The 24,750-nt window shown below is 49.0% G+C and overlaps 1 protein-coding gene and 1 pseudogene across 5 annotated transcripts in view; both read left to right on the top strand.

Annotated features, from left to right (window-relative positions):
- The window catches only part of CDHR3 (cadherin related family member 3), a 129,516-nt gene that overhangs the window by 57,933 nt on the left and 46,833 nt on the right, over positions 1-24,750 (top strand). For 3 of the 5 annotated variants that reach the window (XM_070617158.1, XM_070617156.1, XM_070617157.1), the window contains one exon: positions 23,195-23,397. In XM_070617158.1, coding sequence (XP_070473259.1) covers positions 23,195-23,397 — 203 coding nt within the window. Of the gene's footprint in view, positions 1-14,728; positions 14,914-23,194; positions 23,398-24,750 lie in introns of those variants that run through there. The other 2 variants (XM_008527394.2, XM_070617159.1) reach the window with 1 other exon arrangement.
- On the top strand, positions 9,405-9,894 carry LOC103555666 (NADH dehydrogenase [ubiquinone] 1 alpha subcomplex subunit 3 pseudogene; annotated as a pseudogene).

Genomic DNA, 24,750 nt, shown 5'->3' on the forward strand with positions numbered 1-24,750 from the left:
GGCCATGAGAGGGCAAATTACCCAAGAAGGGAATGAAGATAGGGAGGCTCTGACCAGCACCTCTGACATGTTTACCCCAATCCTACTTACTGGTAGTACAGTATTTTGCCAGAAAATCCCCTTATATGCATAATCCTGTGTGTGTGTGTTTGTGTGTGTACAGGTACACGCACGAACCACGTGTAGTTGGTTAAGCCAACCCAAGAGTCACTGCCAAAGGTCAGGTATTCAAATGACAACATTCAAGCATACACGTGATGTGTCTTCCTTGATTCGGTTCACAAAGAAATATCTTCCCACTGTCTTTCTCGGAGACCTCATCTGCTACAGATACGACCTTCTTGGCTGTAACCCAAGGAGGTCTGAACTGACCCTTCCTCAGCGATGGCCACTTCCGCCAACTCGGTGCCGCTATGGCTAGAATGGTGCAGGCGCCCTCGCAGACCGCGCCGCGTCACAGGCTGTGAGTCAAACAGCTCCAACTAACCCTAGTCTACGGTGGCTTCTCCAAGGAAACTCTGGCTGTGTCCCGACAGAACAACCAGACCTCAGCAGAAGCTGTCAGCCCCGGATCCGACTCTCGAAAGCAGAGCTGTCCTCCCGCCTGTACACAGAACCCTCTGATTGTTCTCAGCGTTTCCTTTCATGCCTGTTCACATCATCTGGAATTTTCCAGGGATGCTGGTGCATCAAGTAGTCTTCACTGTGAGGGTTAAGCACAGGGGAGACCGGAGTTAAGACTTATATTCACCTGTTCCCCCTTCTGCCTGCCCTCTCAAGTTCCTATCTAGAGAACTCATTAACTTCTATGAATAATTAGATACGTGTTTGCTAGAATATTCTCTCCTGGAAGCCTCTTGGAGAAGTGTCTAAAACTGAAGGCATTGAATAAAAACTTCTTTCTTCAGTTTTCCCTCAATCGAGCTGCCCTGGCAAGTGTTCTCAAGGGCCAAGGGGTCCAGACCTGTGTGACTAGGCCAGTTGTGCTGCCCCTTGCACATGGCCCAGGTGACCTCCACCTGTGACAGGACAGGGCCCCAGGGCACGCAGGCTGCTGCCCCCGCTGGCCCCAGGGTCCCTCTAGCTTTGTGGGTGATTGCACGTGCCAGCTTCGCCATAGAGCCCCTGACTTGAAAACGGCTCCCTGGCACTCGGATCAGCCATGGCTCTTGGGGGTCCCTCGCTGCCGGGGTGCTGGTCTGGCTAACTCAGGCATCTATCTGCCTTCACGGCCCCCTTCCCAGGCCTTTGCCTGGGAGCCACCAGGGGCTGGGGCTTTTCTTATCTCCCTGAACAAAGGCCACAAAGTGTGCATTCACCCTGTCCCTTCTTCCCAATCAAGCTGGATGACTCATGGGCAAGAGCTAGGGGGCCCACTAGGGAGGTCTCTGAGCCTAAAACCCCGAAGAGCCCGTCCCTCTCTGAGAGCCAGGAGCACCCACACCCCAGAAACCAGTTCCCTTCCTTCCTGACGGCCGAACCCCTCCCCACCCCGCAGCTCAGCGATTCACGGAGGGTCTTCTTGTTACAGCAGCAGACAACGCACAAACGGAAGAGAGGACAAGAGCAAACCAAACCAGACTTAATTCTCCATCCTGTAGCTTTTTCCCCACCCCTCTCCGCCCACAAACTCCATTTCCGTCCCTTTTCTTTCCCACGAACATGGAAGTAGGCATAAGAAGGGGAGCACCAGTCTATGCAAGAGCACCGTGTGCTGTGTGTGCAGGTGGATGTTCTATATAGTCCAGTAATCAGCATGGAGGGGCTGCCAGTGTGGGGACCTGGAGCCCCAACTTGGGCTTTGCCTGGGTTTGAAGCCTGGCTTGATCACCTCCTACATCTGTAACCTTGGGCTAGTTCCTGAACCTCCCTGTGCCTTGGTTTCCCCATCTCGTAAAATGGGCGATGATACTAGTCCAACAGCCACAGTGTTGTCGAGTGGACTAAATTAGTTCATACACGTTGAGCACGGAGAAGCGTCTAGTACATAGAAGGTGCTGCGTAAACGCTCTTATTATTACAGAGAGCGAGGATAGAACGTTTCTGTTCTCTATGAACTTGGTTATCACAGCTTCTATTGTAAGCGGGAAGGAAGTCTAACTTATAAATTATTTATAATGAATACCTAACTACTTACAAAAAAGATTTAAAGCAGCCGAACGACGACATTAACCAGAAAATTCGTCGATGAGGAATTTGTCTGTCATTCTCTTGTCAAGGATAATAATTTTTAACCTGAGGGAGAAACTGCCTTCCTCTTTGCTGGCTGGTTCGTTTCTGGTGGCGGCGTAGCGGGGCGTGTCCTGACCATCGTGGGAGACCTGATGAAATAGCAGAGTGGGGATGCCCTGGGGAAGGCAAGGGTCCGGTTGATGTGCCAGGACTGGACACGTCACACGGGTGGTCCCTGCGATTCTCGCCGTCAGCTTGGCAGTGGAGAAGGCACTGTCAGTCCCACTTTGCAGATGTGGAAGCAGAGTGAGGAGGTTTAAGTGACCCGTCCGGTCACCAACAGGTAAGTGGGAGAGCAGGGTTCAGGGCTAAGTCCGCCGCCAGACCCACGGCTTCCTGCTCCGTCCCCGTCTCCCTTGTGATGGACGAGACGCATAGCTTCTCCAGATTCTCCAGAGGGAAAACGAGAGGAACTGTGACCTTCTGGCTCTTCACATGGGGATGAGGGGGGAAAGGCCACTCGCCTGGACGTCACGCAGTTTAAGCTTGTGGAATTCATGTAATTTTGGACGTGCAGCGGAGGCCGTAAATAATGAGCCTGACCTTAATTCAAACACGAGGTGATTATGTTCGACAGAGGAATGTCCCCAGGGCTTTCACTGACTCCTGTTGTCACCAAAAGTTCGGTCTCTGATCCCGATGCCAATCCAAATAATGAGAATGGAGTCTTGGGTGAAAAATGAAAGGCTTTACCTCGCCAGGCAGAGGGAGCAAAGCGAGGGCCAGTGCCCCAAAAGTTGCTTTCTCCCCACTAAGAAATGGGTAGGGGTTTTTACTTAGGGTTTTAGGTAGGGGAGGGGACCATGGCCTTCCTGGTCAGCATTTTCCCATTGGCTTGTGTCTGGGGCTGCTTCCAGTGGAGGAGACAAAGGCTTTCTCAGATGAGCGTCCTTGGCTGTTTGTCTCCACAGTGGAAGGTGGACTCTGAGGTCAGGAAGCCGAGAAGTTGGGCCTGGGAATCTTCGGTTTCTTGATATTCTCTGGACAGTAGTTTCTCTGTAAAAGGACTTCAAGGTCCTGGGATCAGCCTCAATGTTAGTGAGAGCCCAGCGTGAAGTCATCTGCACTTGAACAATTTGTAACTTCTATTTGGCTCTATAACTCAGGGGGTCAGAGGTTAAAGAAGCAAGCATTTACATATGAGCGTAACTAAAGACCCAGGGAATATGTGCCTTTAGTTTTAACCCATCTATGCTGGGTTCATTGTAGGGGAACCAACATCAGGGCTGATATTAACTAAGAGCAGGTGACACTGTGCTTCCCCTTGGTGGTCCGCGGATTACTGACCTCTCTGTGCAAGCCTTCGTCCTGGATCCAGGCATCGTGTTGCTACACAGAATCTGGCTGCTGGTTTGCACTCAGGTCCAGCACTCCTTTGTCGACTCGTTCATCTGTGTAGCAAGTGAACGGTGCCGTGACTCGCACTGGGCTACAGTCAGGAGCAAAGCAGACACGGGCCCTGCTTCGCAGTGCTCTCAGTCTGATGACTGTAGACAGATGTCCTTGCCGAGAAATGTGCAGTGAAAACTGTGCTAAGAACAAGGAATGAAAGGAGCGAGGGTGCTCAGAGAGAGAGGGATCAGGACTGGGGGGGTCAGTGAAGTTCTCTTTGAAGAGGGATGTTTAATCGGAGATCTGCAGTTGAAAAGGAGCCAGTCCTGGGGAAAGTAGAGGGGAAGGATGTTCCAGACAGAGGAAGCAGCATGTGCAAAGGCCCTGGGCCAGGAAGGGCTTGGTACCCTTGAGGAGATACAAGGCCAGTGTGACTGTGGGGAGTAGAGGTGGAGGGAGTTCCCTGGGGTGGGGTAGTTAACAGGAAATAAGGGGGAAATAGAAACATTTTAAACAGTACATGGAAATATAATCATTAAATACAGACTGTAGGAACATCCACAGGAAAAATGACCCAGTTTAACAAACAACAAATAATTTAGAAGGGAAAAAAAGGTACAGGGGAAACCCATAGGTTGAGAGAGTTAAGAAGACACACCAAGGATGTGGGGAAATTGGAGCCCTCATACGTACATTGCTGGTGGGATTGTAAAATGGTGCTGTTGGCAGCGACAGCAGTCCTGGAGTGTGAGACGTGCACAGAATTGACGGAAATGCCTGCCCCCTATCCTCACACACGTCATTCACTGGGATCCTGAACAATTTATGTCATGGGTTGAATTTTGTCCTCCAAAAAGATGTGTTTGAGTTCTAACCCCCCAGTACATCAGAATATGACCATATTAGTATCAGTCGGGGTTCTTCAGCGAACGAAAACCAATAGGATATACGTACATATCTATTATGTAGATGAGAGAGAGAGATTTATTTTAGGGAGTTGGCTCATGTGATCGTGGAGCTTGGCAAGTCCAAATCTACAAAGTAGGCTGGCAGGCTAAGGATCCAAGGAGGAGTCACTGTTTCGGTCCAAAGGCAGCCTCCTGCTGGAATGTCTTCTTGCCTCGAGGAGGTCACTCTATGTTTTGTGAAGGCCTTCAACCCATCAAGTTATGGAGAGTAATTTGCCTTACTCAGAGCCTACTGATTTAAATGTTAACCTCATGGAAAAAAATGCCTTCACAGAAACATCTAGACTGACGTTTGAGCAAATATCTGGGTACCATGGTGTCATCAAGTTGACACACAAAACCAACTATCACAATGACTTCATTTGCAGATTTAATTAGTTAAGTTAAAATGCTGTCCTAGGATGGGCCCTAATTCAATGACTAGTGTCCTTGTAAAAGGGGAAATTTGGGCACAGAGACAGACACGCACTCAGGGAGAACGCCGCGTGAAGATGGAGGCGGGTGTCAGGGGATGCCAGCCAACCACCGGAAGCCAGGAGAGGAGCACAGAGCAGGTTGTTCCCCACCGCCTTCACAGGGAAGCAGCCGTGCTGACACCTTGATCTCAGACTTCCAGCCTCCAGAACCGTGAGAAAAGCAAATTTCTGTTGTTCCAGCCACCCAGTTTGTGATACTTCGTTACGTCGGCCTTAGCCTCCCATAATCTAAACAGCGCAGAAGTAGAGAACAAAGACGCCAAGCTCCTTGGCTTCAGAAGGCATTATCTAGGGACAAACAGAAGAAAAATCTGAAAGAAGATGTGAGCAGGCAGCCCCCTTTCTCCCCGTCTTCTCTCCATCCACCTCTGCCCCCAATTCCAAGCCAACGGATAAAACCCTCAACCCGAGCAGAGGGAGGAGAGCTGAAGAGGAAATAAGAGAGTGAAATGCAGTGCGGACACAGAATGTGTCCATTACCCCAGGCGAGTGCCCCTGCCCCTTTGCAGTGGCCCCTCCCTCCACCTCTGGCCCTACGCAACCATTGATCTGTCTTTTGACGCTATAGGTTGGTGCCCATTTTCTAGAACTTTTATGCAAGTGGAATCAAACAGTACATATTCTTTGCGTCTAACTTTTTTTTGCTGAGCACGATTTTGAGATTCATCCACGTTGGTAATGTTATCAGTAGTTCGTTTCTTTTTTTTTGTGAGCAGTATTCTATTTCATGAATGTACCACAATTTGTTTATCCACTTGTCAGTTAATGAACATCTGGGTTGTTTCCAGTTTGGAGCTCTTATGAGTGAAGCTGCTATGAGCATTCATGTACAAGTCTTTGTGTGGACATATGTTCTATTTCCTTTGGGTAAACAGTTAGAAATGGAATGGCTGCATTGTACGGTAGGTTTATTTTTTTTAACTCATTTTAATAAATGAGATATAATTTACATACCATACAATTCACCTATTGAATTCACCACCTCAAAAAGAAGTTCTCTTAGCTATTATTCCTCCATTATTTCATGCCCCACACTTCTAGCACCAAGCCACCACTAGTCTACTTTCCATCTCTAAGGATTTCCCTATTCTGGACTTCTGTATGAATGGAATCACACAATACACGGTCTTTTGTGACGGGCTTATATCACTTGTCGTCATGGTTCATTACGTACTTGGTTCATTCCTGTTGTAGCACCTATCTTCATTCTTTCATTTTTAATATTCATTTTTTTAGAACAATTTTAGGTTCACGGCAAAATTGAGAGGAAGCTACAGAGATTTCCCATATACCTTCTGCTACCACACATGCATAGCCTCCCCCATTATCAACGTCCCCCATTATCAACGTCCCCCATTGGAGTGGTCCCTCTGTTACAACAGATGAACCTACACTGACACATCATTATCACCAAAGTCCATAGTTTACCTTAGGGTTCACGCTTCGTGTTTTTATGGCTGAATAATATCCCATTGTATGTGTATGTCACATTTGTTTATCCACTCATCAGTTGATAGACATTTGGGTTGTAGGTTTATTTTTAGGAAACTGCTGAACCGTGTTCCAAAGTGGAGGTACCATTTTACATTCCCACGAGCGGTGTCTGAAAGTTCCAGCTGCTCCGCATCCTCCCCAACGCTTGTTATGCTCTGCCTTCCCTGATGAGAAGTGAGGGATCCCCAGAACTGCTAACTAGGGGACTGAGGGTCTAATCAGGCTCAGAGCTGTCGACAGGCTCTCCGGTCTGGTCGTCTGAGGGCAGCTGAGGGGAGTAAAGACGCAGCTTCCTGCTTAGGTGAAGGCAGAGAGGGGAGAGCACTGGGCACTTCAGCCTGGAGACTCAGTCTCACTTTGGGTGCCCAGAGGGGGTTAGTGACACTGGTGACACAGTCCTCCTCAGCCCCATGCTGTGTGCAGCATGAGATTCCTATGTACAAAGCTGAAGGGCAAGAACATCCGGTCACCCACATCCATGCAAATGAGGGGACAGGGTCACAGCAGGGGCAAGTGCCATCTCTCTCTTGAACGGCCCGTGCTGGGCTGGGGGCACCTTTCCCCCCTTTGCTCCAAGGGGCAGTGGGCGCAGGCTAGCGGCACGCTTCCTGAGCTTCACGGTTCTCTCCTAAACGGAAGCGCTCTTCGAATATGAAGAAAAAGTGTCCCAGTGTCCCGGGTCTTTGAACAGATCAGGAGGGTTCTGGCTAAGCTGGCGCCAGAGAACTCTGAGACTGGAGTTCTCTGCTGGGAGGAGACGTTCCCTCTGGATCCCTCCCCACAACTGCAGGAACCAGCCCAAAGAGATCAGAGGCCCACGTTTGAAAATAAGACCGTAAAAGCATGTCTTAGTCCAGTCAGGCTGCTATAACAAAATACCACAGGCTGGGTGGCTGATAAACAAGAGACATTTATCTCCCAGAGCTCTGGAGGCTGGAAGTCTGAGCTCAGCGCGCCAGTGTGGTTGGGTAAGCCTTCTTCTCGTTGCATCCTCACATGGTGGAGAGGGGAGTGAGGTCTCTGGGGCCTCTGTGGGGTCTCTTACAACAGCACTAATGCCATTTCCTCGTGACCTAATCACCTCCCACCTAATCACACCATCACATTGGGTTCGGCATTAGGATTTCAACACATGAGTTTTCAAGGACTCAAACATTCAGGCTATGGCAAAATACTAGAGGAAAATGTGAAATTAAAAAGATTATTTCGGAGAGAAGTCCTGTCTAAGTAGTACACAAAACCCAGAAGTCATAGAACATATAAGATGATAGATTTGACTATAGAAAAAAAAGAAAAATTTTACATGGCAGAAATCTCTATAAACAAAGTCAAAAATCAAATGGTAAACTGGGAAAAATATTTGTAACGCATGTTACAGACAAAGTGCTCATTTCCCTAACTTACCAAGACTTCCTACAAACCAGTAGGCAATGTACCAACAGTCTAGCAGAAGAATGGTGGAAATGAACAGACAATTCACAGAAAAGGAAACACTGTCCATTCTTAAATCTTGGAAAAAATGCTCACCTCACTCATGAGAAGGCAAATGCAAATGGAAAAGAGATCCTGTTTTTTGCCTAACAGATTGGCAAAAAGTAAAACGTCTTATAACACCGTTCTGGTAAGGTTTGGGGGGACTCTCCCACATTCTCCCATGTTATTAGTAGAAGCAGAAATTGGAACAACCTCTTTGAGGAATATTTTGACAACATCTGTCAAAAAGTTAAACGCACATTTCCTTCAATTCAGCAATTCCATTTTTAGGAATTTAATCTACAGATACACTCTCACAGGTATGATATTATGTATGTTCAAGGATATTTATTGCAACATTATTTGTAATAGAAAAAGGCTGGAAACAAAGCACACATCCATCCCCAGGGGACAGGATAAACTCTGTAAGGCACATCTACATAACGGACGGCTATGCCGTTATTACAAAGAATGAGGCTGCTCTGCATGCACTGATAGGTTAGAATTTCCAGGATATATATTAAGCCGAAAACAACCTAGGTAAAGTACAGAGTATGCGATATGCTTCCATTTGTACTAAAGCAAAGACTAAGTAAAGGGTGTATGTTTGTATGTGCAAAGGCTGCCTGTGGAAGGACCACAGACCGACAATCACAATAGCCCCCGAGGAGGAAAACAGCTTCTGGGGAACTGGGCTGGGCAGGAAGATTTACTTTTCATTGATTACTCTTTGGATACTTGGAATTTTGTATTGCATACATGTATCATCCATCTAAAAAATAACCTTTTCTTCTTAAAAATTTCATCTCATCCTGGGATAAGTCAGCTGGCCGAATACCATGGGGTGAGCCGTGCTATTTCATGTCTCTACACTGTTTATTCTCTTTGCCTGGGATGGCTTTCCTTCTCATTTCTCCAGCTCCTTTTGGAAACTTTCTCCAACAGCCTCCTTCCCAGGCTGAATTTACTTCTGCTCCCCTCCTGCCCCCCCGTCCCATGCCTCCATGGCCCGGTGCATGCCTCTAGCATAGCATGTGGCCCCCCTGATTGTAATGTTGGGCTTACCAGTGCATCTCTGGACAAGGTTTGAGTTCCTTGATGGGAGAACGATGACATATTAGACCTTACCATCCTGGTCCCTGGCACAGCGCCTAGCGCATAGTAGGCTTCTGCAGGAGTGATGGCTGACTGGAAGGGTGGAAGGAGTGGCGCTTCTAGAGTGTCAGGGATTATGGACGGGGATTTTTGTCTGTTTTATTCTGTGCTATAGCCTTAGCATGCACAACAGAGCTTGACACACAGTAGGTATTCAATATTTGTTGAATGAATAAATGAATGTCACCTAGAGGGAAAAAGGGGAAGAAGTGAGCAGCGGAGTGAAGATGTTTGAATAAGGTGGGGGAGAGGTTAAGTAAGAGGAGGACTATAGCTTGGGGCAGGGACTCTAGGAAAGCCAACAAAGGACCATGTGGAAGGAGCTGGCTTCAAAGCAGAGGTAGACAGTTGCCCACAAGAATAATCTGGCAACTGCGGGCATCAAGACCAAGATGGCCGTGAGACTCTCTGCCTTTCTCAAGAATGCCTGGGCCGAGGAGCTGGTGCTGGTTGTGTCCTTCACTATCAGAGGCCTCACTATATGGTAATTCTGCCCTGACTCAACCTCTACACCAATCAGGCCACCATGATCAACCAGGCCACACCCTACAATGACCCAGTGCCCCTGCGAGATGACAGGAATGTGCCCCACGTGCCAGTCACCTCCAGGACCCCCTGAGCCCAAGCTTGGAAGGCTGAAGAAACTGTGAGCACCTCTGTTGACAGGGAGGTGGGTCCCTCCCTTGGCGCCCCCCAATAAAAATGTGAAAACCCCAGAAAAAAGAAAGAATGAGCTGGCAGAGTTACCACATGACCCAGCAATTACTCTCCTGGGTATTTATCCAAGAGAAATGAAAACATTCAAGCAAAAACTGTTTTTGTCCGTGCAAAAACTCGTACAGGCGTGTTCACAGTGGCATTATTCGTGATAGCCAAAAAGTAGGAGAAAACCTCAAATGTCCATCACTGATGAATGGTTACGTTAAATGTGGGATATCCGTACAATGGAATAATGTTATTTGGCAATAAAAATAAATGAAGGACTGATTCATGCTACAACATGGATGAACCTTGAAAACACTATGCTAAGTAAAAAATACCAGTCACAAAAGACCACATAGTATATGATCCCATTTACATGAAGTGTCCAGAACAGGGAAATCTGTAGACACAGAAAGTAGATTAGTGGTTGCCAGGGGCTGTCGGAGGGAGCTGCAAGAACATGGGAGTGATTGCTAAGGGGTGTGGGGTTTCTTTTGGGGGTGATGAAAATGTTCTAAAATTGATTATGGGGATGGTCGCACAACTCTGTGAATGTACCAAAAAACCACTGAAGTGTACACTTTAAAAGGGTGCATGGCATGGTACGTGAATTATATCTCAGTAAAGCTGTTGTAACAACTAAGAATGGTCTGGAGTTTCCTGGAGGTGTGAACGGAGCCCAGGCCCATGCTGACCAGTGTCCTAGGCCTCCAGAATTCTGTGCCCTGGAGTCAGGGGGGACTAAGCTCCGGGGAATTCATGTTCATTCACTCCTCTGCCCCTGAATCCAGGGCAGGGGCCCTGCCATTGGGTCCTGAGGGCCGAAGGGTAGCAGAATATGTCAGCTTAAAATATGACTGTGCAGGACATGCCACCCCAGACACGCTGCTTTGGTATATGGATGATTTCGAGCTGAGGGCACTTGAAAAACAACCAATGAAGGGAGAAGCTGTCTCTGAACTCACCTTATCTGCTTAGAGGCCGATCCTCCGAAAGGAACTCGGTTGCCATACATCCTCCCCCAGCAGTGTCATCAATCACGGAAGACTGACTCTTGTCACAGGAGAGGAGACTAGAAGTCAATGTCACACCCGGACACACTTTGTCACAAACGGTCATACCGCCCATCTATCCTTCTAAGGGCCCATCCTCCTAAGAATCATTCTCTCTCTCCTCCAACATCATCTCCATCCCGCTCCTCTTTCCCTGGTGAGATGGCATTTAAGCCTGAATCTTAAGCCACCTCAGGAGTCACTCACCTTTCCCTGGGTACCTCCGTCGGGTATGTGAGGTACACGTGTTAATAAACTTCTGTTTGTTTTTCTCTTGCTAATCTGTCTTTTATTATAGGGTCTCAGCTAAGGACTCATGGGGCAGAGGGAGATTATTTTCCTCCCCCGCAGGGCCTTGGCTCAGAGGAGCCCCTCCTACAGCGTTCAGGGCCCTGAGTGTTCCTGGGGTTCCGGATGTGAGGAGGGCTGTGGGACATCTTTATTTCCTTCCCCACAAGAGCTGAGGGGCTCTCCCTGGGTGGCTGTTTGGGTAGGGGAGAGAATGGCACCGGGCAAGGGAGGATAAAGTAGATTTAGTAATTCCGCAATTTTTGGAGCACCAGCTATGCCTCCGGCACAGTGTTGGATGCGAAGCAATTGGGATGCGAAGCAGCGTAAGAGCTTCTCTGGCCTGGAAACGCTTGCCTAGCCTGCCTGAATGCAGACGTGGGAGAGAACCATGAGGGTGCGGCACCAAAGTGTGTGCCTGCGGGTCCCGCGGCCCACGGAGAAGACAGGGAGGGGCTCGGCGCCATACCTCCATCCCCGTTGCATGGCCGCCGTCCCTGCCAGCGTGGGCCTGGCCGTGCTGCTGGAATGTGCAGAAGGGGTGCTTGGACACTGGGCCTGGTGTCCCGTCCTAGGGTTTGGTTCCCTGAAACCCATCGTTCTAGCACTGGACGGGTGGGAATCACGGACACGGCTTCCCCACAGACATAAAGGGCACCCGGTTCTCCGGCCAGTCCCCGAGGCCCACAGAGCTGCTAAGGGAGCTGAGCTTTTGAACACCACAGCTGTGTTTCTGCTTCTCATCTTCAGTCTATAATGTTTCAAGTACCTTACAGGTTCTGTAAGTGTTTGTAGGCTGCGAACAGTCCACCCATAGGAAAGTGTGTTCCAAATTCTAAGTCAACGAGTCTTTGGAACACAACTCCTTTGCTAGCAAGTTAGACGCTCGCCATAGCTGGATCCCAGGAAAGTCCCTTTAGATACTCCAACGCCTGGACCACCGCTGGGCCAGACCTTTCACGTGAAGCCAGAGGGGTGCCTGCCCCAAAGGTTCCACCCTGCCTCAGAGCCGCTTGGTTTACCCCACCCGGTGGAACGGGGGACACAGCGTGCCGGAAGGCAGGAATGAGAGAGCCGGGGTCTCTGTGTGATTCTGGCCCAGCCGGGTTCTTGGTGCCAGGACCACGTGCTTTCAGAAGGAGATAGGAGCTGACAGATGGATAACAGAGCGTCATAATGGCAGAAACAACCTGAGCGCTGGAAACAGAAGCTGCAATGACAGGAGGAAAAGCCCTGAACAAATTCTAGGCTATGACCCCTGTGATCCTGGGAGCAGGGAGGGGAGGGAGGGGAGGGCCCCCATCCTGGTGAACACGGGGCGACACGAAGCACGTCGTGCAGTCGGGCTAAAAATTAAACAGATGTGTGTTTCTTTAATTCAAAGTCTTAATTATTCTGACGTTTTCCATAGCTTAATCTGAGCCATCACTTCAGCTTTAATTATGCGTAATGAAATGGATTATTTACAGTAACTAATATGACAGGAAAAACTGAGAGGTGAGAATTGGTAACTTGGCAACTATTTTTCCCTCTTTTCTTTTCAGGCCATGTTTATTGAGGACCTACTGTGTTTCACCCTTTGCCACGGTCTTACTGATGTCCTATTAGGAAAAGAACCTATGGCTAGAGCACATCCTGTGGGCCAGTTTCTTTCACTTCATTATCTCATGGACTGCTTGCAATAATGCTGCGTGGCAAGTATTATTCTCCCTAATTTATAGAAATGGAACTGAGATACTGAAAGGTTAGGCAATTTGCCTAAGGTCACACAGCAAAACCTATGTTTTTTGCCATCTGCCTACTTCAGATGGAAACCTACAGCCTGATGTTCTGAATCTCACTTCCGGCTCTAGACGGAAAAGTCAGCTTTCCCTAAGGGAATAGTTGCTTGTTATTTTAAGCAGGAGAGTGAGTGATCAAAATTGTGCTTTTGGGAAATTACCTGGCAGTTCCTGGAGGATGCATCGGTTGCTGCTGAGACAGTCTAGGCCAGAGACCAGGACCTGGAGCCAGCGGGGTGGCAGGGAAACGAAAAAGAGGCTGCCGGGGGCGCTGTGGAGCGAGCGGGGCCCGAGGAAGTGGACGTGCTGGCCGGGAAAGAAGACAGCCTCGCGGCCCCAAGTTTGAGAAGGAAGATGCGGAGTCCCAGCTGGGCCCCTGACTAGCGGCTTGGTGGGGACAAGTCACAGCACCTCTCTGAGCCTTAGCTTCCTTGTGCCCAGAAGGGGCTGTCGCCAGCTTAGCAGTCTCAGTTCAGGGGCATTTAAGCTGAAATGGTTTTATTTTTCCTCCAGTCATTGTTTTTAACTCACTGCAGTCAAATCTCCCTCTCGTGTCCCTTAATAGTTTGCTTCCTGGTCACTTTCAGTTCTTCATCGTCCACAATAGTTTTCACAACTTCCATCGCAAACTGGACTTCCATCTCGCTTCCCGTCGCTCCCCTGCCCCGAGGCTGGGGCAGCCGGAGCTGGGACCCTGAGTGTGGAGCCTGGGGCGGGGTGGAGTGTGGTCTGGCTCCTCCAGGCCTCCTCTCCCTTTGCCCTGGAGTGGAGAGATGTGGGGGAGGGAGAGGAACAGGCCTGAGAGTGACTCCCTAGCTGGCCCCCCTTGCTGTCTCTCTCCGTTGGCCGTGGCAGCTCCTCTGACTCGCACTAACCAACTGGCCAGTGCTTACCTCTGCTTATCCGGATGATGGATGGTTCACTTGTGGGGCACATGTGGACTTCAGGGCCCCTGTGGGGTCTCCCACTGCTCATGCCCTGATGAGGAGGGTCTGGCTCAGTGCGCCCCGCCCCCCTCCTACCAACAGCCTTGGGCTACTGGGCTCTCCTCCCCCAGCGGGCAGTTCTCATGGGTGAGGGGCAGGAGAGGGGGGTCCACGTCTGGCTTCCTTCCGCTGGGTCCACTGCTATTCTAGCACAGCACGGAGAGGGGATGGGCTGCTCCACTGCCTCCTCCTGCTGTGCTGCTGAGTGGAGGCTGTTTGACTCACCCGGCCTTCTAGCCTGGCACGGGGCTGCATGGGGCATGAAAGCACGGTGTAGGGCAGCGCCTGGCCCTGTGGGACCGGTCATATCCCTCCCCGGTGGGCAGAAGCCTCATTACTCAGTAATCTTCCTCCATCGACTTCCTTGAGGGCTGGAGGGGCGGTGGTGATGGATGGAGTCAAAGGGCGGCGTATGGCCAGGAGTCTGCCTTGAGGAGGGGTCTGGTCCCAGCTCTGAGTCCTTCTCATCAATTCAGGACTGCAGAAAAATTCCCACTTCCCCACCCTTCTTCCGAGAAAGACAAGACGCCTGGGCACAGGGCGATGGCGACCATCGTGGATGACTATGCTCAGGTCCAACTTTCACCGTCATCTCAGGGTCTCGGCTCTTTCTGTGTTCTTTGGACTTCTTTTGGGACCCTCTGTTGAGACACTCGGTGGGCGTGGACTTTTAAGGACTCTGCTGACCAGGGCTGGTTCTCTGGCCCCCTGGGTACCCTGCGGTCACAGAGGCAGGTAATCAAAGAACAAACAGTCCTGTGGTGTTTGGAGTCTCCCTGAGTTACCACCAGAGCCTCTGTTTGATTTCTTGCCTAGCAACAAAACCAGGAGGGGGAGATGGGTGGCATCTGCAATAAACTTCAGGTGTGAGGCAGGATTCAGCCCTGGGTGATATTCTGGAAGCACGCACAGACGCCCGCTCTCTAACATGCAGGACGCGGTCACTCTCCTGGTTTTCCTGGGTGCCGTGGCAGGTAGGGGCTCCATTCTGCCACCTTGCTGGGCCTACTCGGTTTGCATGACATCTTTGGTGATAAAGTCTGGAAAGAGGAAACGGCCTGTGGGAGGCCTTGTTCGGCTTCTCTGCCCTGATGAGGGAGATGATGGAGCAAGAAAGAGCCCCGGGAGGCTGGGCTGGCGGTCCTCTGGAGAAGACGGTGCCTACAGAAGCCACAGGCCAGTCTGCAGCCATGTGTGCACGTCTTCACTCTCCGTCTTTGTTGACTGGCCTGTGCTGAAAGTCGTTCCAAGAGCTAAGGTCGGGAAAATGATGTTCATAGCGGAGTTTTGTGTGTATCTCAAGTCAGTCTTTGTGGAGATTCTGGACTTTCTTTGGAGCCCTTTTGGGGCAACCTGAGGTTGGCAAATCATCCTGTGGGAAAACGAGGAATGAGGGGCTATTGTCTTAGTCTTGAGCAAAGAAAATGTCTCCTGATAGAAGAGCTAAGGGTTCAACCCAGTGCTTCTCGCCTTCCCTCCTCCTTATTCCAGAGCTTCGAGAATCTTGGATGATCTTTTTAATGTTGTCAGCTTAGATTATCGAAATGGAGCTTTTTAAATTAAATCTTATTTTTGAATAGGTAGTATATGCATAATGTATGGAATTCAATCATGTTGAATTTGCAGATTAATTTTGGGATAATTTACATCTTTGATGAGTTATGGAGTGAAACGCTCAGAGGAGTGTCTGGTACATAGTAAATGCTTAGTAAATGTGAATGATCATTATGCATGAGGTTGCATCTTCCTATCCAAGAATAGGGTTCTAGATACTTGTTCAGGTCTGCGTTTGTTTTCTTCAGGAGTATTTTATTTCCTTCATATAGATCTTGCACATTCTAATTACATTTATTTTTAGTTCTTCCTTTTACTTTTTCTTTTTTTTGCATTTGTAAATGGAATTTTTTCTTCCCTTGTATTTTTTTTTTTTGGTGAGAAAGATTGGCCTCTTTTTGCTGAGGAAGATTGGCCCTGAACTAACATCTGTGTCAATCTTCCTCTATTTTGTATGTGGCACGCTGTCTCAGCATGACTTGACGAGTGATGGTTAGGTCCGCGTCCAGGATCCGAACCCACAAACCCCAGGCTGCCAAAGCTGAGTGCACAAACCCAAGGACTATGCCGTGGGGCCGGCCCATGCCTTCTATCTTTTAATTGATTGCTATGTAATGTATGGAAGTCTATTAATGGATTATAATAAGATAATCGTTTTTCAGTTGATGCTCATGCATTTTCCAGGTTTGAAAATAATAAACATTTGTGCTTTTCCTATCTCATTTCTTTCTCTTGTCTAATTACCAGGCTTGTACTTTCAGAGCGTTGGTAAACAATGCTAAGAGTGTGCATTCTTGTCTTGCTCCCCATTAAGCATGACGCTAGTTTTTGGTGTGAAATAGAAATGTCTTACACATTAAGGAGATAGCTTTTATTCTTATTTAGGGTATTTATTTCTACATCAAAATGCATTTTTAATTCAAATGCTTTTTCGAGATCTATGAAAATGATCATTTGATTGCCCTCTTTGATCTGCTAATAAGACAAATCAGTAGGTGGGTTTCCTAACATCTAGGCCTCTTCCTCCCGGGCTTTCAGACCGGCCGAGGGCGGAGGAGCTGTGGGTGTGAAGCTGGGCCTCGAGCAGCTCCGACTTTCGCTTGAAGTAAACATTGGAGATTTTCCCAGAAATATAGGCTTTTAGGACCGTAATCATCCGAGTGAAGAGGTGACATTTTTGTTACTGGGGAAGAGTGAAGTTGGGAAGAGCTCAGTGGGTCACACTGACCACTGTCATTTGGAACTTTATCATCAATTGTGAGAAAGGAACAGATGCAAAGGTTTGCAAAAAATAGTTGAGATTTCTTACAAAAACCGCATTCAAATTCCTCCCTCTCCAAAAGACCACACACCGTAGCGTGCTTTCACTTCCACAGTCAAATCTTATTTTTCAGAAGGTCTCGCCTTTTTTTGTGAGTCTGAGAACATGATCCTTACCCACTCTCTCAAACACCAGGGTCACACAGGACAAGGAGAGAGGGGTGGGCAGCCACACTAGTCCCTGCCTTCAGGATACTGGAAGCAGGCATCACCATAATCATCTTACACAAAGTAACAGCCTCCAGTATTCTCTTGCGCTCATTTGGTCTAACTACTATGCATCCTCCAAGGCCCAACTCAGCCCCACCTCCCCCAGGGAGCCTTCCCGGATTGCCCCAGCTCTTGCTGGAGGCTCTTTCCGCTGCACCCTGGAGCTCCCCTTGCCTGCACGTGGAATGCATGCCAAGGGTGCCTAACGCAGAATAAGGGCTCGACAAAAGGTGACATGAGGGATCATTCTGTGATTCCTCTGTTATGTGTCTGTCTTGTTGCCTTAACTGGAAGGCCAGCCCTGCAATAACAGGTTTCCTATCTCTGACTGCTCTGTGGTCCCCGAGTGCCACATCATACAGTGTATCCAAAAATTTTTATTGTTTTTGTTCATCGTTGTCCTGTTTTTGGTCCTGTTTTTTTTTTTTTTCACCTTTACTGATACTCCCCACATACAGAAATTTAGGTCTTCTGCCTGCTTAGTATTGGCATTTAAATTAGCTTCTGTCCTCTGCACCTCCTATTAAGATGAGGGAAATGGAATAGTTTCTTTTGGGGATGCTATAGTGCTCCATTCCAACAGCAGCTTACAAAGGAAGGCCTCCCATGAGCGTGAATGAGACAAGGCCCCCAGCTCTAGCAGGGGAGAAGAGTCGAGACCAAACAATCTTCTGGCTCCATCAGTACCAAAGGAGCACGTGCCCCTCTTGGGAGGTGGACAACTCGCAAAGAACCATCGGTGTATTTAAACCCGCTGCACGCTGAAGCCGTCTGCATTTCGAGAAAGCCTCTGGGGAACTAGCTTTTGTATTATTCTTACGGAAATGAAAAATGCCGGGGTGTTTAGTGAAAGAAGGGTTCCTCAGTAGCTGGAAGATCCACATGAACATGACAAGGGACCAGGCCTACCAACCTGAGTTTTGTCTACCGAGCACCGGGCGTGAGGCCATCCAGGTCTCTTCAGGATGTCCCCCAAGCTGCCATCTGGGCCTGACCCTCTGCTGGACAGTGTCGGGAAATCAAAAAGAGGCCCAAGACTCTGTGTCTCCGGCTCCTTGAGGAACTGGGTGCGACCCCTTCTTAATGCTCTCACTCTTTGAAAAGGCAGGAAAATGCAGTGCGTTTCCAGAAAATCTCTCTGTCAGCCGATTAATCCTATAAAGGGGGGTCCAAAGAATGTTGCAAAAGGTTTCCACTTCTGTCATGTCACTTTCCTGCTCAGAGTCGACTTCAGACGAGCAGAAGGCCATCCCTCCTCTCGGCTCTCCCTCCGTCCTCCTTCCCAGGGCAACTGGCTGTCTGCTCCTGCCTCCAGCTCAGGCGCTCAGCCCCTGGAATCCAACTGTGTGTGTTTCCGCCTCAGAGGAGTTGGAAGAGGGTTGTGAGAAACCAGCCCTTCTCAGGCCAGGACCACTGATGCTCCAAGGCAAACGTACCTTTCTCTTCTACTTATGACCTGGTGTAATTTACAGAATCTCTGGTACAGTCACCGTCTTTTCCTCGGTGTCCTACAAAGGGCTCCCCTCTATTAGCCTTGCCTGTTATGGATGAGCGCCCTAAAAGGGGGTGGGCCAGCATCCCATCCAGGAAGGTAGCCATTGTGGAAATTAACGACACAGGAAGGCATTGCACATACCCAAACAACAACATCCTATAAAGTTTTACAGTTTGTCTAGTGTATGCATTTTCTTATCCGGTTCCTGGGCTGTGGGAGTGAGTTCCAGCAGGCCTGGGATTAGCCTGGGTTGCTTGGCTAAAGTTCCTGCACAGAACTGACCCCGGGTCAAGGAAGGCATGAAGAGTGCTGATTGACAATGTTGCTTTGTAACCAGGGGTCCCCGGAGGATGGGAACGGTCTGTACCTGCCTGTGAGCATTGTTTATTGATACCAGGAAGACAGACGATTAGGAGCTGGTCTCAGTGAGACCCTTGAAGGGCCCTGCTGTTGAGGATGGTTATGTAACAAGATGGCACCTCCATGACCAGCAGAATGTGCAAATGTCCAGCAGAAACTCTATTTTGGACTCCCTGGTTCCCAGGTACTAGCGGATATGTCAGTGGTTCCTGATCCAAGCAACTGCGTTTTGTCATGGCCCTCAGGGAAAAGAGGACAACAGGAGCTGGCACCAGCCTCTCCGGTCCTCAAGCCATGAGGCAGCCTTTCGCTGTGACGCATATTCTTACTCGAATGATGTTGCTAGACTTCCGCCTTTTTCTGTAATGAACTGTAGATCTGTAAGCGTTCTCATTTGGGTCCAGTGAGTCGTCTTTAGCAATTGAACCCTGTTTAATGGCCGCTGTTAGTGCAATACTGCAGCCCTGAGAGAGAGAGTTGACAGAGGGCCTCAGAGAAGTTAAGGAACCCGCTCAAGGCCACACAGTCAAGTAGTGGCAAGACTCAACTTAGCAAGTTCTTTTCGCCACACTCCTCGGATGTCTTTGACTACTGTTTTGATTAGTTACTAGAGACAAGGAAGAGGTCTTTCTTGAGTGACAGTCTCAGGCAAGTGGTGCCCTGTGTATTGAAAGCAGGCCTCTAAGTTGGAGCAGCTACATCCCTGGAAGGAGATGATGGCATCGCCCGCATCCCTGAACCACGTCATCACTTTTGGTGTCGGAGGCCCAGGGTGCCAGCTTCCTCCCTTATAACTGAGGCTGCGGAGGCCTTAATTATTCCAACACAGGCTGGGAGGGGACCTCGTTGGTCCATTTCTAGCAAGACAGTGATTTTGCTCGTTTCGAAACTAGTGGGCACATCATCTATCCAGATCTTAACCACAAGCGAGGTGTTTTCAGAGGGCTCAGCGACTGATCATAAATCTCGGCACGCTTTTTCTTTTTCAAAGTGTACGCTTCAAGCAATTCTAATTTGGTTCTTAATTAAGATGCATGTGTAAGTCAAATCCCATTAAGGCCTCTTTCTTGCTCTCCAGCGCGCAGACCACCAAAGAAAGTTCGGAAGCCCAGCCTGGGAAGGCAAGTACGTAGCATCCTCGGGAGAGCTGGCCCTTGGCTCCCCACCTTCCCTCTGCCACTGGTTAGCTGGTGCCATAGGACATATCCCTGAACTCATCCATATAATGAATGGGTTGAACATTTGTGAATCTTTTATCTTATTAATGCTCTGTTTTTAAGATATGGGCCTTAACCACTCATCATGATAATTATTACCACTATGGTTATTACTGCTGCCACTACTGCTTTTCTAACAGCAAGGGAGCTGAAGGAACTGGGTGTCCAACTAAGAGCTGGGAGATCCCAGCTTGGCCACCTTTCTCATCAGTGTCCCCAGAGCATCTGCCCCAAAGTGTTTAGGATTCAGTCGCATGACCCTGGCACACACGACCTTGCCCTTGGAAGAAAGGCCACCAGAGGAAGAGCAGAACATCTCCAGCAAGAATGGCAGCAGAGAGGGCACAGCCAAGGACACAGTCTGGGCTTGTCCATCCATGGACCAGGCAGTGCCCAACACAAATTGCTTGAGGGGCACTAGCTATATCCATTTTTTGCTCCAAAATATCTCTCTCGCTGCCATGTGAAATATGATCATTCACAGTCAACTGTGAGAAGCTCTACAGCTGTAAGGAGGCGGCACGGGGCCCTGCCAAGAGCCCTGTCCTGCGAGTCAGACGCTTGCGGTTGGAAGGCTGGTTCTTTCATGGGATTCGTCCCTCGAACCCAGGGCTTATTGGAATTAGAATTAACCCAAAAATCAATGGATACGCTCCCAGCGAACCAACTCTGGAGCTGTCAGCTTCCCTGGCCTCCCCAGTTCCCCAAGGAGAGACAGCAAGGTTGGTGGCCACGGTAATCTGCCTGTTGAGGGTGAGGCTGTGGAAAGCCCTGGGTGGGGCTTAGCAAGCCTCTCATCCCCGAGCCCACATCAAGCTAATACTCCAGCACAATCCCTTACATTACTCCAAAAACGGGGTCTTACAGAGCACATCCCTCAGATCTGATGGTTGCTTTGAGGGTCCAATTTCTTACCAGCCACCAGTGCCATCGTGCTACGCTGTTGCCAGGTCATGGAAGAAACCTGATGTATCACGTGACCGACCACAGGCAAGGGAAGGCGGGGGGCACTTTGAGACAAATTGCCTACCTTGCATTTTGCTTACGACTGTCTCGTCCTGCTGAACAGTGAGAAACCACTGTCAGGACAGCTCAGGGTGGGCCCTGGTGACCTTCAGTTGTGGGAAGAGAGGGCATGAGGGAATTGTGCCTAAAAAACCCAACCCACCAAAGCCATCTATTATTTGGCTCATTTTGAAAAACTATTTTGGGGAACTTTTTCCCTCTCAATATTCCAAGCATATTATTCTTCTCCTGGTTTTTCTCACAAGAATGCTATGATATTGAAGTCAATTTTAACAGATTAGAAAAATCTATTTGTGTTCACATCCTAAACCTCAGCTGTTCTGATATTTCTGAGTCCTTGTACAGTCCTTGTCCATAAAACTGGATAATTCCGTGAGCAAAAATAACTTATGCATAATGCATTTTCGTCTCTAAACGAAATAAGATGATTTTAGATTTGTGAAAGCTTGTATCAATGGGTGTGCTTATACTTCACTTTTTCTTACATTTCTATTTACTCTTATGCACCCCCCCAAATTTAAAATAAAAACAGCCTCTTAAAAAAACCCAACATTTTTCCATGTCTTGTTCGTTTCTAGAAATTTTGCCCCTTTCAGTGGGACGGATTCTGTCCCTTTTGTACCTCTTCCCGTTCCAGATGGTTTGCCCCAGTGGCTAACGGCAGCCAAGATCCGAAGCTGGCTGAGAAGCTGGGCTTCAAAGTCAATGTTGGCTTTGTTATCCATTCCTCCCTCTGTGTCCTTCAGCTCAGTTTCCTCATCTGTAAAATGATGACATTAGTACCTATCTGAGAAGGTGGTTTTGAGGAGTAAATGACAGAAAGGATTTTGCATTATGCCCTTATTTGGAACAAATGGTAATTATATGAATTTCCTAGGGCTGTCGGAACAAATTACCACAAACTGGATGTCTTAAAACAAGAGAAATTTATTTTCTGACAGTTTGGGAGACCGGAAGTCTGAAATCAAGTTGTCGGCAGGGTTGGTTCCTTCTAGAAGCTCTGAGGGAGAACCTGCTTCCTGCCTACCTCCTAGCTTCTGCTGGTTGCTCACCATTCCTTGGTGCATCACTTCAGTTTCTGCCTCTGTCATAACATGGCCTTCTTCCTTCTGTGTGTGTCTCCAGCTCCTGTCCTCTTCTTATAAGGATATCAGTTGTTGGGTTTAGGGCCCACCCTAATCCAGGATGACCTCTTCTTAACTAATTACATCTGCAAAGATTCTGTTTCCAAATAAGGTACATTCTGAGGTCCTGGGCGGACACGAATTTTGGGGGGCACACTAATCAACCCCCTAAAGTGACCATCATTATGAAAGAACACGACCTGTTGCTCTCCTCTGTACTGGCGAAGTCTTACAGAGTGTCAAGGGGACCTTCAAAGGTCCCAAGGCTTTCCTGGAAGAAACTCAGGCTTTCCTGAGTTGTAGAATTCTCTGTCTGTAAGGCAGTTGAACGCGGTTCACACGCCTTCCCTGGGTCTCTCATTTCCTTCTCTGAGAAATGGGAGTTAATCTGTCAATCAGGACGTGCTGATTGACTCTGCATGGTGCCCACAGCATTCAATAATAACGAATAATTGTCCTTGAGATGCTGTATGGTTTCACGGTTTCAGGGCTCTCCAGTCATGCACGCTCAGTTCTCAGATGACCTCATGAGTCAAACACTGACACAGAGAAGGAAAATAAACTCTTGTAAACTACCAGGACGTCATGGCCAGACTAGGTCCTTCTAGTGGGCGTCTCTCTCCTAAGCTGTCATTTTCTCTTTCCCTGGCTCTTCACAAAGACTGGGAGAAAAGGGAAGGGAAGCATGGAGACAAGAGAAAAGCAGCAGCTTTATTTACAGAAGGACAGGAGCGGATTTCATGGCCGTTTGGTGGTGGTGGTTTTCTTGGCTCTGAGAAGATCTCGCATTCCCATTCCAGCTCTTGGCAAGAGTATCGGCTCTTGGGGAGTGACCAGGTTCCATCGTTGCCCCGAGTTACGAATTGAAGCCACAGACGGAGCTGTTAAGCCCCTGCTCCCAGCACGAGGCTTTGTGCTCACTTTGTTTGCCTCCTTTGTAAATCCACAGTGGGAGAGGCGCTACACCTCGTCCACTTGCCCGCTACGAGCAACGTGGCTGAGAACTCTCCACCGGGGACCACAGTGCACGCGTTCTCCGTGAATTTATCAGCATCCCTGTCACCTGTGATCCCAGGGTTTCCCCAGATAATCAACTCGAGCCCCCTCACTGAGGCCTTCAGGGTGAACTGGCTGTCGGGCACTGACTTCCAGGTAAGCACCATCCTACCTGCAATGGGAGTCGTCTGCAAAGAGAGGTCCTGAAGATGGGGGTGGATGGGATTCTAGATCAGTGACCGTTTCCTCCTCTTTCCCAGGTTTCATCTCCCCTCTCATAAGATCCAGAAGTCCTGTTTGGGGCACCCTAGAGTTTAGGGCCTCTGAGGCCTTTGGACCTTTCTCCACTTAAGCCAGTCCCAGTGAACACTGTGCTCAATTTGTTAGAAAAAACAGGCTTGTTTCCCATTGCCAACTGCCCTCACCTGAGAACAGGTGTTAGGTGCGCCGACAGTGACTAAACCCTTTGGGTGGGATCATTTGAGTGTTGACCTCCTTAAAACAGGGCCCTGATGAACCCGTGTCTGGTGACACTGCTCGTCTATGATCCCATGATTTTCAGCAGGCAATCCACCAGGAAACTTACTTAACACGGAAGAACACACCCTTAGTGAGAATATGAGCCTAAATGTCCAGCTCTACTCTGTGAATGTTTCCTCTTGGGTGATTCAGAGCCAATCATTCACATTCAAGAGCCATGCCCCGGTGCCCGCTCTGCTCTGTTTTCTAGCTGGTCATTTGAGTCTTTCCCAAAGTCGTCCCTTCTCCTTGGGCAGGACAAACCTGCTCATCACATATTTTCCACTGGCAACCCCAGAGGCCTTCTATGGATGTCCTTGGGGTCCAGGGGTCTGGACCTGCTTGTGCTTGAGGATCCCCGCCCCTACCCTTTTCCTCACCTGGCAGAGGACCTCTTACAGATAGCATCAGCCCTGCCCCTTGTCCCGACGGCCATGGCCTGGCATTCTCGTGGGACCCAGTGGGCCCAGCCTGCTTGGCCTAGGCTTGTTGCCTCCTTGAGGTGCACACTGGGTGCTCTGTAACCCAGCTGATCGTGAGAGTCACTAGGGGGCTTTGAAAAACTGTGCCTATCCGGGCCCCAGAGCAGACCTGTGGAATTTACAACGTGAGGGCCAGAGTCCAGGCATTGATGTTCTCGGCCCCCAGGGTGGGCCCTCTGGTGTATAGGGAGCACACATTCAGGCAGTCTTCCCCTCAGCACCAGGTGTCCATTCCTGGGCCCCACAGGCTGGTTCCGCACCTTACCTGCTCCCCTGACAGCTGGATCCTCTCTAACAGCTGCTGCTCGTCTGTTCCCACCAGCCTTGCCAATTGCTTGCGCCTAGAGAGCACATGGTACATGCTGGACGCTGTTGAAAGGGCTTCATATGTCTTTACTCTTATGACATTCAAATCCGTCCCGTGATTTTAGATGTATTATTACCCCCTTTTTACAGATGGGGAAGATGAAGCAAAGCTTAACAGAGGGGTTAAGAAACTTGCCCTTGG

Source organism: Equus przewalskii, chromosome 4, assembly GCF_037783145.1.
Source record: "Equus przewalskii isolate Varuska chromosome 4, EquPr2, whole genome shotgun sequence".
In the NCBI taxonomy this organism is placed as follows: domain Eukaryota; kingdom Metazoa; phylum Chordata; class Mammalia; order Perissodactyla; family Equidae; genus Equus; species Equus przewalskii.